Genomic DNA, 14,172 nt, shown 5'->3' on the forward strand with positions numbered 1-14,172 from the left:
TAAACCAATAGAAAAAACAACAAAAAATGAACAGTTCCGCTGAATTATTACCTTTTACCTGCAAAATTCGTCGCGTAAAGATGACGACAGACGTGAGACGACGTGGTGCGTTCTAACAGTAGGATATCTTAACATCACAAGTAGAACGTATCGATGGAAAATAAAGACACAAGTGTACATTTTAAGTCCTTTTAATCACTTCTATGAACATACAAGTATTGTTAAGCAGCAGCAACATTGGGTTCCCTGCAAACAGAGGGTAAGGCAATTTTACTGTTTAGATTGTACAAATAAACATTTTATTATAGGGTACTACAAATACGTATACAGTACACTAATAACATTAGGTACAGTGACAACACAGACTAACAGTTCATGGAAGTTTTCTTGAAATAAATACATTTTAGACATACAGTATGACAATTAAAGCTGCATTTTGAATCCATCATATAACACAAGACAAACTTACTGTCCACTTAGAAGATATCCTGACATTTGACATCACCCTAAACACCAAGTTAATCAAAGTAATAGGTTCATAATAGGTTCATGTTTCTTGTTAGGCCATGCGGTTTGTGTGCATCCAGTGTATGAGGTCACAGTGACTAATTTATGCAGCAACATGTAGAAATAAACAAAACAAAACATTTTGTGTACAAAACATCTGAACAGTACTACAGTACATTAGAAAAATAGACCTACATTTTTCACTCTTTTTTTCCCCCACAATAATTTAGCAAAAATGACTGGTATGTGCTGTAAAAATCTGCAAAGTACAGAAAATACAATTAGGCTACCACACTGGGATTTCATAGGTTAGAAACTACCTGTACTTCATTCTGCATGACATTTAGAAAAATAATTTTGAACATTGTGATTGGAAATTGTACTTAATGCTTAGTTCACACACAAGCAATAGCAACAACTTTCATTTTGGAAAAAGGACCATATAGAGAAGGCAATACTGATCTAAGATTTTAAAGCCGTAGTTTTTCCAAGTGTGAGATGAGTTTAATCACACCCGTGGCTCTTATAGCAACAACACGGAGAAGTTGTATTTACAGGCCCTTACTTTGAAAAGCAGTGCTTCATTCGATGCTGTTTTCACATCAAAATTTCTGGGAAGAACAATAACGATGGTAAATCATTAAAAGGAGTGCCCTAAACAATATACAACAGCAAATAGAATTACACATCAAAAACATAGGATGGACGAATAGCTGCATGATACTTCCATAATTTTTTCTGCTTGGAGTGTTTTTGCCCCTCCCCCCAAAAAAGTTATAACTTTCTCAACATGAATAATTAATAAAACTAAGACAACAATGTCACAAATATTTTTTTCTTACAATGTTCAGAATAAATATGCATACCCAATATGCTCGAAAAAGGTCTGAAATCATAAATGTTAAACTTATCCATTACTTATGATCGTAAATTCATATGTATTGGTCATCTCAAGTACACCATAAACTATAAGGCTTTTTTTTTTCAAATTTGGTGTGATGTCTGGTACTTTCAAACGATTGATTAATCTGTTAAAAAATGTGTGTGCGCTCCGCTTAATCTGACTTCCAATTAGTTGTTTACTCATCTTGTGCGTCTACTCTAAAAGCTTTCACCACTTAAACTACATTTTTGTGCAGCCTTTTTGTACCACTAGAGGGTGCTGTTGAATGCATTGATTAAAGCGGCAAGAAAGAACAGCAACAATGTCAAACTAAAATGTCCACGCTGTCACATGGCAGCTGTTATGTAACATAATACATGTTCAGTTGCCCTCTGCAATGTGATTGTAACGAGTGAAGTGCACAAAGTTACTAAAGGAGTAAGTGATTGTACATTTAGTTTCTTGACTCGGGGCTGAAGCTGACCCCGGGCCAGTCATAGGTGTCGGGTAGGAAGGAGTCATAATTAGTGTTCCACACGGTGGCGTGCACAAAGGCATTCTTGTCCACCGGCTCCGGGTAGCGAAACGCCATGCCTTTGGCGTACACGTACTCCACCACCTGCAAATACGCATCGAGAGCGCTTCGTCACAATGATGTCATTGTCGGAACGGGGCGGCTGAAGTGAGGGTGGGGGGAAAAGTGTATTTGTCTTGCCTTGACAGCCATCTGGAGAGAAACTTCTCGGATGTTGGACAGAGGTGGGTACAGTCGGCCTTCTTCCAGCTCTTTGTCGGTCAGCTGCTCTGCCAGTGTCTGCAGGAACAACAGCAAGAGATACAGTACTAATAGTGGACCAACATAAATCACAAATTTACAAGAAAAAAAAAAGTGGGACTGTTAAGAGGATATATTCATATTATTGAGGGGAAAAAAAAAAAAAACTTGTGCGGCAATAACGGACCTTGGCGGCCTCCAAGAACACCGTGTCACTGATGTGGCGCACTCCGCTCAGGATAACAGCCAAGGCCACACCTGTCACACACAAAAACAATATGAGGCTCAACTGCTCCTGAACAGTAAAGCGTATCGTCTTTCCTAGAACATGATCATATTTGGGCGGGACACTTAAGTAAACTGGCCGCCACCCAAGAAGTTTGCAAGAAAATTTCTTAAAAAAAATAAAAACAAAAAAAACGTGTCGCAACCGGATATACCGTATATGTTACATCTGACTGCCTTATTTTATTGATGTTATTATTTTTTAATTTTTTACACAAAATAAGTGCGAAAAATATGGTGTCACTGAGTAATGTGTTATCAACATTTTTAGTCTGAAAATTCACTAGAATGCATCATATGAAGTGAAAAACGACCCAAACTTTTTTTTTTTGGGGTGGGGAACACCCTGACCCTAAAGGCCCCCCCGGCCTTGCTGCCCCCAAACCCTGAACCTAATACCCCCCACCCGAAACCTTGCCGCCGGAGTCCACCCACCCAAGTATATTTCAAATTTCAAATCTGTGGGAAACACTGGTATTCGTTGTGTTGCTCACCGGGAAAGATGTAAGCGTTGTTGCCTTGTCCGGGAGTGACGACTCGTCCGTCACTCAGAGTCACGGGATCAAATGGACTGCCGCTGGCGAAAAGACATCTACCCTGTGTGTGTGTGTATATTGTGCTGTTAGAATACCAATAAATCCCGAAAGAGTGAACCTCCGCTATTTGCTGTAAATGGCAAAAATATAAGCAGAATTGACACCCGCCCACACAAAAAGGTTTATAATTGCCTGTGAATGCCACAAGAATAGACCAATTCCAGAATGCCCAACTGTGAATATGCGGGAGTTCACTACACAGTATATTATTTGCAAAACCATCAATCGTGTATACGTCTGTAAGCGTGTACGCGTCCTCAGCGGTGCACTCTGCTTTGGCGGTTGGGTTGCTCAGGGCGAAGATGATGGGCCGCTCGTTCATGGCGCCCATGGCCTTGATGACGTCGTGGCTGAACAGCCGACCGGCTCCCGCCACGCCTGCCAGTGAGCAAGATAAACGTTTCAAGTTAAGACATGAGTGGGGTGTGAGATTAGGAGGTAGCACATGGGGTCCCCAACATTTTTCCCCCCAATATACATTCAACAATAATAATTTTAACCCTATAAAGCCAAACGTATCATGTTAAAATACAAGACATTTTGAGTCCTCTATTTAATGAGTATAATATTTTTTCCCCCGATATACATTCAAAAATAATAATTTTAACCCTATAAAGCCAAACGTATGATATTAAATACAAGACATTTTGAGTCCTCTATTTAATGAGTATAATATTTTTTCCCCCATTAAAACCCTGACGTATATGATCTGATACATGCATTGCACGGATAATCCATAAGAGGGCAGTATCACCGAGCTGATGGCTTTTCCAGTGCCCTTGCAAAATAGACACCTATTAATAGTGGGAAATATTCTTTCTGACGTTTGGAAACACTAATATGTTTGATATGTCTGTTTATTATTATATTTTTGACAGTTATAAATGTACAAATTGAAAGCATTGTGACTGTATTTATCTAATATGACACAAATCAAAAGTCGTATGTGAAGTTGATTAAACAACAACATTTGTTTGTTCAAAAGTACCAATAAATACTCTATTTACATAGAATCTGTATTTTCTCTCATATATTTATAAGGTTAATGACCGACTAGCTGAACACAAAAGCCTGATAAACACGCACTTACCAATGATAGCGGTAGGTCTGATGGTGTTGACGGCATCCAAAAAGCTGTGAACGTCACCAGGACTGTCGTGAACAAATGCTTCCTGGTTGCTGTCCGTTGCCTGCAACCTTCCCTGAAGACACAAAACAGCACAGCCAATCAATAACGACGACATATTGCTGAAGCAAATAACTTCATTGAGCCGGACAAGAAGCAACGCAGACGACTTCCGTGCGTCCTTAATGCCTCTGACGACCTTTACGAGTAAACCGTCTTTGTCGAACATCCAGATCTTTTCCCTGGCGTCCGCCTGCGACATGCCCGACTCCATCATGGCCATGACGATCAGGTTTGCGATGCCGAGAGCAGCCTGCGGACGCGACAGCAAGTACAAAATTTCAATGTAAAACAAAACAACAAGATTGACTGGGGGAGCGACCAGTTTACCTCTCCGGCTCCGAGGAAAAGCACTTGGTGGTCTGTGATGGGCTTCCCGGTTGCCCTCCGAGCTGCGAGCAGACCAGCGAGGGCCACAGCTGCAGTGCCTACAATAAGACACATGAACACAATTATACATATGAATGCATATTAACCAGTGTGAGTATAAGGATTTATTGGGAGTAAGGATTCAAGGATTTTTAATTCTCAATTCTGTATGCATCCAGGATGGACTAAAGAATCAAAACGCTGCTTCTCTCCATATACTAAAGGTAAGGTGTTTAAATATTCAATATTCAACACGCTAAGCTTTTCGAGACAGACAAAGACAATTTGAGGAAGTACAGTATCCAATTTTGAGAAGAATTACTGAACCTTGGATATCGTCGTTGAAGGTGCAGTACTTCTCCCTGTACTTCCTAAGGAAGCGAAAGGCGTTGTGGTTCCCAAAATCTTCAAACTGAATCAGCGTGTCCTGCCCATATTTGTCCACCACGGCCTCCATGAACTCGTCGATGAGGTCGTCATAAGCCTGAGAGCGGTCTCTCCTCTGGTACAGGCCCATGTAGAGCGGATCCTTGAGAAGAGTCTGATTGGAGGGCATGAAGAGAATGATTCGATTTTACAGTTTGGGATTATACAAAGCGCCTTGTCACCTCGTTGTTTGTGCCGACGTCAATCACGACGGGCAGGCACTTCTCAGGTCTGATGCCGGCGCATGCTGTGTACAGGCAGAGTTTGCCAACGGGGATTCCCATGCCGTAAACACCCAGGTCCCCCAGGCCTAAAATACGCTCGCCGTCAGTCACCACCACTGCCTACAGGAGCCAAGCGTTAGTTAACATGTATTTGGACTACAACTTCCATTCTGAGATTTTGGGAGAGGATCCTCACGGCCACATTGGTCTCTGGCCAGTTGTCCAAGATGGAGCGGATGTGTCCTTTATCCAGAATGGAGATGAACAAGCCCCTAGGACACAAACAATTAGACTTCCCATACCTTGTTGTGCTCTTTCACATAGCTATAGGAGAGGGGGCGGGCAAAATATTGTGCTTAAGGACAACATTTGATTTTGAAATGGATAGACGAGCCAGGTTCCTGAATCAGTTAAAAAAAAAATATATATATATATATATATATATATATATATATATATATATATATATATATATATATATATATTTATATATAGTTTATACATAAAATTAAATAAATAAATAAAATGTGTATGTAAAATGTGTAAAATAGTTTATTAAAAAGTATTTTAAAAATTAATTAATTTTTCAATATATATGTAAAATATTATTTTACTTATTTACTTTTATTATTTAAAATACTTCAACCCAAAACTTTATGACATTAATTTATACATTAAAATAATACTTATTTCAATTTTTTTTATTTTGTAAACCATTATTTCCATATATTTTATTCATTTTTTTAAAAATTCAAATATTTATATAAAAATCTAAAATTCAAATATTTATATAAAAATCTAAAATTCAAATATTTATATAAAAATCTAAAATTCAAATATTTATATAAAAATCAAAAATTCAACATGTCGCCCCACAGGAGGCATCAATCTGGTCAAAAGGAAACATTTTACAAATTTATTTGTCATGCAAACTATTTCTTCATCATGCATGCAATTGTTTTCTCAGTATCCCACAATAAACATTTATTTATTTATTACGACAGATCAATTAACCATTTATTTAATTAAATGCCTACATAAAAAAATGCACATTTTAGTTAAACAATTTTAGTTAAAAACAGCTAAATTAACGCAACTAATATATACTTTGACCCCTCCCCTCCTGTTAAACAGTGTCAAAATGTGAAACGAAGAGTTGATGGATTCCTTACTTGGGTCGTCTAAAGATGTGTCCATACTGTGTGCAGGCTAGTCCAACGGTGGGAGTGTAGACGATGGGCATCAGTTCCTCAATGTCGCCCATCAGTACTCTGTAAAAGAGCCTCTCGTTTCTCTCCTGGATGCCCATTAAGTAAATGTACCTGCACAGAAGAAATTACAATGCAATTATTTGATTTTTTTTAACCAATGCTTGGCGTCAACATGTCTTTACTTTTCAAGGGGATCCGTCATTTTCTTGAGATTGTTCTGGAAGCGCATGGCCTGGAGGTCTTGAGTTTCTACTTTAGGAGGCAGCAGGCCGTGTAAGCCCAACATCTGCCGCTCCTGTAAAGAAAAGGCCATTCCCTGGGGAAACGCACAAAGTGACAACAGTGAGAAGCGTCTACCAAATACATTAGTGTCAGGGTTTGCGTGGCGTTCACATTTACAGGAGGCTGGCAAAATGTTTATTGTTTGGTTATCCTATTCATTTATACAGTATCATGTTTTTCCTCAAACATTTGATTCCACACACTGTTGTCCTCTTGAACAAATAAACATCTCACTTCAATATATGCCTCTGTTTTCTCCTGAGAATTCCACTTGTAAAAAATAAATGCCTCGCCCCAAATTACACCCCTCGTTTACCCCAAGGATTCCACAAATAAATCAAAGGATTCCACCGGAACAAATAAATGCTTTTCCTCAATTAGGTGGCTCCTTTTCCAGAGGATTCCACTTCAATCAATAAATGCCTCACCCCAATTAGACATCTTTTCCGCTGACTATTTCACTTGAACAAATGTCTGACCTCAAATCGAAGCTTGCAATTCCCCCTGAGGGATCCACTTAAACACCTTTCCTTGAGAAGTGCCCTTGAATAAAAATGTGCCACATCAGTTAAACTCCTTCTTTTCCCCTCCTTTTTAAATTTTTAAATGTAAGAATAAATTCCTCCTGTCGAACACTTGGCACTCAACAGTTGAGTAAATTAAGACACCATTTGAGGTACGGTATATAGTCTGCCAGTCCTGTATATATGTTAACTACAAGGTGGCAGAGTGCCATTAGAACAGGCGGACTTTTTCCATTCCTGACAGGAGAAACCGACAGCTGAGAGCTCGCAAAAGCACTTTGGAAAGGGTCGAGAGGGGCGTTGTTTACAGGAAGCCAATAAATGAGACAAACATGACGGGGTGGCGTATGTTCGTGTACATGACTATGTTAGGGCTTCTCACACTAATCTCTAACATCTGAGGCTCCTTATTTTGGACAGGGTGAGGGGATCCTCTGCAAAATGCAAAGTCACGCTGATGGAAAATTTTTCCTCACTAGTTCGCCACTATAAGTGATTGCAACATGCATGCTGAAAATGTATTAGCTGCACTTAAACATAATACAACATTGTAGCTGATTACTAAGACTTGATCACAGTTGGTTAGTGAGGGACCTGTTTACATTTAAGGTTGGAATGTCTATTTTTAGCACGGCAACACTTCTCTTCAGGTCCATGTGGGGCATAACCAGTACAGGGTGAGACCAAGCCTCATTCGTGATGTTACAGCTACATCACAAATCCCATTTTGTTGGCCATTCACAAAAAAAAAAACCAGCAGTGAGCCATTAAAATTCACAGCATGAATAAACACCAACAAAACTGTGTAAGGTTTGAAATCCTAACCAAAATAATGCTTAAGAATTGTAGTCCTGCTGTAAGAAATCATTTTGTACATTGTGTAGTTTCAATGAGACGGTCTTGACTGATGTCTCGACTCGCCAAATTTGATTTGCTGCATCTGAAGAACGTCTCCACTTTCACAAATGAGAAAGCTAGTGAGGAGCGAGGAGTCTAGACTAGATTTATTGAACACAACAGAACACCACAAAGTATGCCTGGAAACGGCCTTGAGATTTCCTATATTCCACCTTGGAGAAACAAAAAATATTAGGAGAATGGGGAAGAAAAATACAACAAAATATTCAATTGATTAAAATACATATGATATTGTATATCATTTTTATATACATATTTATTCAGAAAGTAACTTCTGTTATAAACAGACACGATTGGATATTGTCATTCTGATTAGTTTATACATTATAACAACTATAATGCCTGTTCTGCTACCCTAGAGAGGATAAGCAGTTCGGAAAATAAATGAATAATGCCTATTCAAAAAAAAGAAAAAAAAAAAGAATGAGATTAATTTAAACCAGCCCTTCTCAAAAAGTGGGGCATGCCCAGTGCACATGCTTTTTTTCTTTTTTTTGCTGCACTACAATTAAGTGTTATTGCGCATCCACTACACTAGATGGCAGCATGTGCACTGGCAGTATAAACTGTGTAAATTAAGTTATTGTGCAGATTTAGTCATTGTTTTATTTTATTTAATGTTAATAAGGATAAACGGATATGCAGAACTGTACATGTAACCTTTTTTTCCCCTATTTATAGTCACAGTGGAGAGTTGTGTGATCGTGAAACATTCCTTGGGGGTGTTTTTTTTTTGTAAAGGACTATTTGGACTGTATGATTTGTTTTTAATAATCCCAAAATAATTATTATGACAATGAAGTTATACACAGATTCAATAATTCACCCATTTTAGACAAAGTTATAGTAAGTAAATAAACACTACGAGAAAATATGGTAAGCAAAGGTGGGAAGCATCAATCTGGTCTACAGGAGACATTTGAATTCCATAACTATATTATAGTGTGACATACAGTACATGTACAGTAATTGTTTTTCACTCTGGCGCACAATAACTATAAGCTCATTACGTGATAATATATTGTACGTGTTGAAAGCACACTTACTTTGTTGGTGCGGGGGTTGAGCATTAACGGCTTGCCCTTCTCTTTGGTGTGTGCCCATCTGCAGGTAGACACAAAGGCGGGCCTCAAAGAAAAGCTGCGGCTCAGCCGGGACAACATGATGGACCGTCGACAGTCTGGGAGCCGAAAAGCTGAAAGGAAACAGTAAGAGAGGAAGGGTGAAGAGAAATAATGCCTTGGGAGATGAAGCAAAAGGGACGGCAGAAGAATTCAGGAAATAAAAACGTCATCGTGTTCTATAGCCATTTTAATTACATTGTTGGCAGCAACCAGCTTTGGGCGCATGCACGTAATTCAGGCCCAACTAGTTGACTGCCTAAAATGGCAGCAGAAGAAATCAGGAAGCGGTGCGTGTTGTTTTTGGACAGAAAATACTTTTGTTTTGCTTTTTTCTCTCTTTGAAATAGTGAGTGGTCCTGGGGATCTTTTTTTCCCCCCATTCTTGCCATCTAAAAAATATTTTAAAATCATAGTGACAGATTACTCATTTTGACATTATGTACATTATTTGTATAAGGTCAATATGGAGGGTTTCCATTAAACCACAGTAAAAAGAGACAATTCACACAGTGAAGGATTAGAAACACTGAGGTCTTTAATCTTCATGTCGACGTCAGTGATTTAGTGCTCGTGAAAACAAAGCTTTGAGGGATGGACATAATCCTTATCTCATTGCTGCTCCACGCGAAGAAAGAAGGAAATGATTACATACATACAGGAAGGTGCGGGTGCTTTCAAATATTTTGGTGACCTGATTTAGTGACGTGACTAGGGAAGGCCTGCATTTGAAGTAGAATTGTGATTTGAAGTGGCTGCTCTGCATTTGACTTGAACTTTGTCGTTAGTTAACCCAAAGGAAATATGTAAGCAATTTTCAAGTCTGGGCCAATCTCTATTTCACTTCCTCTCAGTTTGAGAACAACTAACAACTCCACATTATTCAACACGACTCCACTAAAAGTGTTGATTGAAGCTTTTTCATTTCAGTCTAACATCAAGCTGGTACAACAGATTTGTGTGGAATTGTCTGTTCAGTGTTTTGTGTGTCAGCTAAATTATGGCAACACTCACCAACACCACATATGTTGTTACCATGACGACCAAAGTGGGGCTAAGGCATTGAACAAGCAAACATCTTCTACTACTAAGGCTAGCTCTTAATCAAATGTATCATTTCAACATAATTCCTTGACACCAATTTGGGGTTATCTTGGGCGCCAGCTTGTGGCAACTGGCATCTTAATATGTTCCAGAATGAGCATAAAAAGCGTGAATGGGTGAGTTTTGGATTGACAAGCTGTGGATAAATTCCAAAGGGGGATAAAAGTGAACAGGTAAATTTAAGGCAGCAGTTCATTTCCAATCAATTCTCTGGCAAAAAGTGGTTCTCAACTCAACGTTAAGTTCAACCTATTAGACTCTGTTGGTTGATCTTGAGGTAACACAATAAGCTTGTTTCCTCTTTTGTAGACAATAGCCATTATCTCGAGCCTCGAGGTGTAGCGTACATTAAAAACACACCTACTGACATGCTTTCATGTGTGAAGTTTTATGATGTCAGGTCGGAGATCATGCCAAGTGAAAGCGACCATTCATTCCAACAATACCGTACTAGTCATAATGCCTTTGAAGGACAAATGTGGCGACTTTATTGAGAACTGTGTAACTCGTGAAACAAGGGAGGGTGATAAAGCGTCTCGTTAAAGAACAGTACAGTAGGACAGCTTGAAGCTGCAGTACGCCATTCTGAATGAATGGAGCGGCGCTAGCAAGCTCATGGATAGCTTAGCCGCCTGTCACGCGCCGCTAATAACAGCAATAACCCATTAGGCTTGACCTTACAGACGGTAGACGTGTTTAAGAAGCTATTTTAAAAACGAATGTCACATACCGTTGCGTGTTGCTCGTTGAACTGACGCAAGCGCACGTCACAGATATTCATTAAATCACGCACCCTCTCAAAACTCTTGACAAGTTCCTTCAATGGCGCACGTTTTTAAATGACGACATACCTGGGTTTGAAGATTTATGTCACCGAGGTTCTTTTAAAGTGAATCTTTCAGGGGCATATTTCCTATAACTGCCGGCGACTTCGTTGACTGTTCCGGTGGCAGCAGAAGCCACAGTAGAGATGTACAGAGAGAAGAAGATTGGCACTCACAGTCGAGAGGAACTTGCGCGCTCAGCCAATCAGAAGACGGGATTCAAGTCCGCCGTTTACCGTAACTAACAATATGCGCATGCCTTTATAAAAACAAAACCAGAAAAAAATGCGCCGTCACTTTACCGTAAAAAGTAAAGAGTACAGTAGTGGTGAGCAAAGTATTATATGGTCCAAATTAGATACAGTAATTGGGTAAATTAATTTAAATTTATTGTCAGTAATAAAATACAGTAGTAACATAAAAATAATTAAATTAAATTAAATTAAATAATTGGTATTGGCGATTTATCTTGTGTAGATAGATTTATACAGTAAAAATATTACATAATTAGGTTTTTATTCTAATTAAATTAATGAACAATAAATAATAAATACAAATATAACCCTAGTTTAAAACCCTACTTTGAAATCCAAATCCTAGTTTAAAACCCTACTTTGAAACCCTAACCGTAGTTTAAAACCCTACTTTCAAACCCTAACCCTAGTTTAAAACCCTACTTTCAAACCCTAACACTAGTTTAAAACCCTACTTTGAAACCCTAAACTTAGTTTAAAACCCTACTTTCAAACCCTAACCCAAGTTTAAAACCCTACTTTCAAACCCTAACCCTAGTTTAAAACCCCAATTTGAAACCCTAACCCTAGTTTAAAACCCTACTTTCAAACCCTAACACTAGTTTAAAACCCTACTTTGAAACCCTAACCCTAGTTTACAACCCTACTTTCAAACCCTAACACAAGTTTAAAACCCTACTTTCAAACCCTAACCCTAGTTTAAAACCCTACTTTCAAACCCTAACACTAGTTTAAAACCCTACTTTGAAACCCTAACCCTAGTTTAAAACCCAACTTTCAAACCCTAACACTATTTTAAAACCCTACTTTGAAACCCTAACCCTAGTTTAAAACCCTACTTTGAAACCCTAACGCTAGTTTAAAACCCTACTTTCAAACCCTAACACTAGTTTAAAACCCTACTTTGAAACCCTAACCCTAGTTTACAACCCTACTTTCAAACCCTAACACAAGTTTAAAACCCTACTTTCAAACCCTAACCCTAGTTTAAAACCCTACTTTCAAACCCTAACACTAGTTTAAAACCCTACTTTGAAACCCTAACCTTAGTTTAAAACCCAACTTTCAAACCCTAACACTATTTTAAAACCCTACTTTGAAACCTTAACCCTAGTTTAAAACCCTACTTTGAAACCCCAACCCTAGTTTAAAACCCTACTTTCAAACCCTAACCCTAGTTTAAAACCCTACTTTCAAACCCTAACCCTAGTTTAAAACCCTACTTTCAAATCCTACCACAAGTTTAAAACCCTAATTTGAAACCCTAACCCTAGTTTAAAACCCTACTTTCAAACCCTAACCCTAGTTTAAAACCCTACTTTGAAACCCTAACCCTAGTTTAAAACCCTACTTTGAAACCCTAACCCTAGTTTAGAACCCTACTTTCAAACCCTAACCCCACTTTGAAACCCTAACCCTAGTTTAAAACCCTACTTTGAAACCCTAACCCTAGTTTAGAACCCTACTTTCAAACCCGAACACTATTTTAAAACCCTACTTTCAAACCCTAACACTAGTTTAAAACCCTAATTTGAAACCCTAACCCTAGTTTAAAACCCTACTTTCAAACCCTAACACTAGTTTAAAACCCTAATTTGAAACCCTAACCCTTGTTTAAAACCCCACTTTCAAACCCTAACCCCACTTTCAAACCCTAACCCTAGTTTAAAACCCTACTTTGGATCCCTAACACTAGTTTAAAACCCTACGTTGTAACCCTAACCCTAGTTTAAAACCCTACTTTCAAACCCTAACACTAGTTTTAAACCCTACTTTGAAACCCTAACCCTGGTTTAAAACCCTAACCCTAGTTTAAAACCCTACTTTCAAACCCTTACCCTAGTTTAAAATCCTACTTTCAAACCCTAACCCTAGTTTAAAACCCTAATTTGAAACCCTAACCCTAGTTTAAAACCCTAATGTGAAACCCTAACCCTAGTTTAAAACCTTACTTTCAAACCCTTACCCTAGTTTAAAACCCAACTTTCAAACCCTAACACTATTTTAAAACCCTACTTTGAAACCCTAACACAAGTTTAAAACCCTCCTTTCAAACCCTAACACAAGTTTAAAACCCTTCTTTTAAACCCTAACACTAGTTTAAAACCCTACTTTCAAACCCTAACACTAGTTTAAAACCCTGATTTGAAACCCTAACCCTAGTTTAAAACCCTACTTTCAAACCCTAAAACCCTACTTTCAAACCCCAATCCTAGTTTAAAACTTTAACCGTTTTAAACTAGGGTTAGGGTTTCAAATTAGGGTTTTAAACTAGGGTTAGGGTTTGAAAGTAGGGTTTTGAAATAGTGTTAGGGTTTGAAAGTAGGGTTTTAAACTAGGGTTAGGGTTTCAAGTAGGGTTTTAAAGTAGTGTTAGGGAAAGTAGTTTAAAACCCTACTTTCAAACCCTAAAACTAGTTTAGAACCCTACTTTCAAACCCTAACACAAGTTTAAAACCCTACTTTCAAACACTAACCCTAGTTTAAAACCCTACTTTGAAACCCTAACCCTAGTTTAAAACCCTACTTTCAAACCCTAACCCTACTTTCAAACTCTAGCGCTAGTTTAAAACCCTACTTTGAAACCCTAACCCTAGTTTAAAACCCTACTTTCAAACCCTAACCCTACTTTCAAACCCTAACCCTAGTTTAAAACCCTACTTTCAAACCCTAACCCTAGTTTA

At 38.4% G+C, this 14,172-nt stretch overlaps 1 protein-coding gene across 2 annotated transcripts; it reads right to left on the reverse strand.

Moving 5' to 3' along the window:
* Positions 1-175: 175 nt before the first annotated feature.
* Positions 176-11,413, reverse strand: me2 (malic enzyme 2, NAD(+)-dependent, mitochondrial). Of its 2 annotated transcripts, XM_077562025.1 has the most exons (15): positions 11,263-11,413; positions 9,233-9,381; positions 6,645-6,778; positions 6,424-6,573; positions 5,448-5,523; positions 5,210-5,371; positions 4,929-5,142; positions 4,563-4,660; positions 4,372-4,485; positions 4,137-4,248; positions 3,282-3,424; positions 2,945-3,047; positions 2,353-2,423; positions 2,106-2,204; positions 176-2,009 (listed from the first exon to the last, which is right to left on the reverse strand). In XM_077562025.1, exons 2-15 carry the CDS (start codon positions 9,347-9,349, stop codon positions 1,845-1,847), a joined length of 1,758 nt encoding a protein of 585 aa, XP_077418151.1. In that variant the 5' UTR covers positions 9,350-9,381; positions 11,263-11,413; the 3' UTR covers positions 176-1,844. The 2 variants fall into 2 exon arrangements, with proteins under 2 accessions (XP_077418151.1, XP_077418150.1); XM_077562024.1 differs by having other exon boundaries at positions 4,137-4,485.
* Positions 11,414-14,172: the final 2,759 nt, after the last annotated feature.

The sequence above is a fragment of the Vanacampus margaritifer genome, chromosome 3 (assembly GCF_051991255.1).
Source record: "Vanacampus margaritifer isolate UIUO_Vmar chromosome 3, RoL_Vmar_1.0, whole genome shotgun sequence".
Lineage (NCBI taxonomy): Eukaryota > Metazoa > Chordata > Actinopteri > Syngnathiformes > Syngnathidae > Vanacampus > Vanacampus margaritifer.

Bases quoted from the DNA above. Each gene is read 5' to 3' on its own strand.
- me2 (XM_077562024.1), bottom strand. From the start codon at position 9,349: ATGTTGTCCCGGCTGAGCCGCAGCTTTTCTTTGAGGCCCGCCTTTGTG. The intron at 4,486-4,562 runs GTAAACTGGTCG...TCGCGTCCGCAG, and splicing joins TTTTCCTCGGAGCCGGAGAG to GCTGCTCTCGGCATCGCAAA. The intron at 2,424-2,944 runs GTGAGCAACACA...TGTGTGTGACAG, and splicing joins CAACGCTTACATCTTTCCCG to GTGTGGCCTTGGCTGTTATC.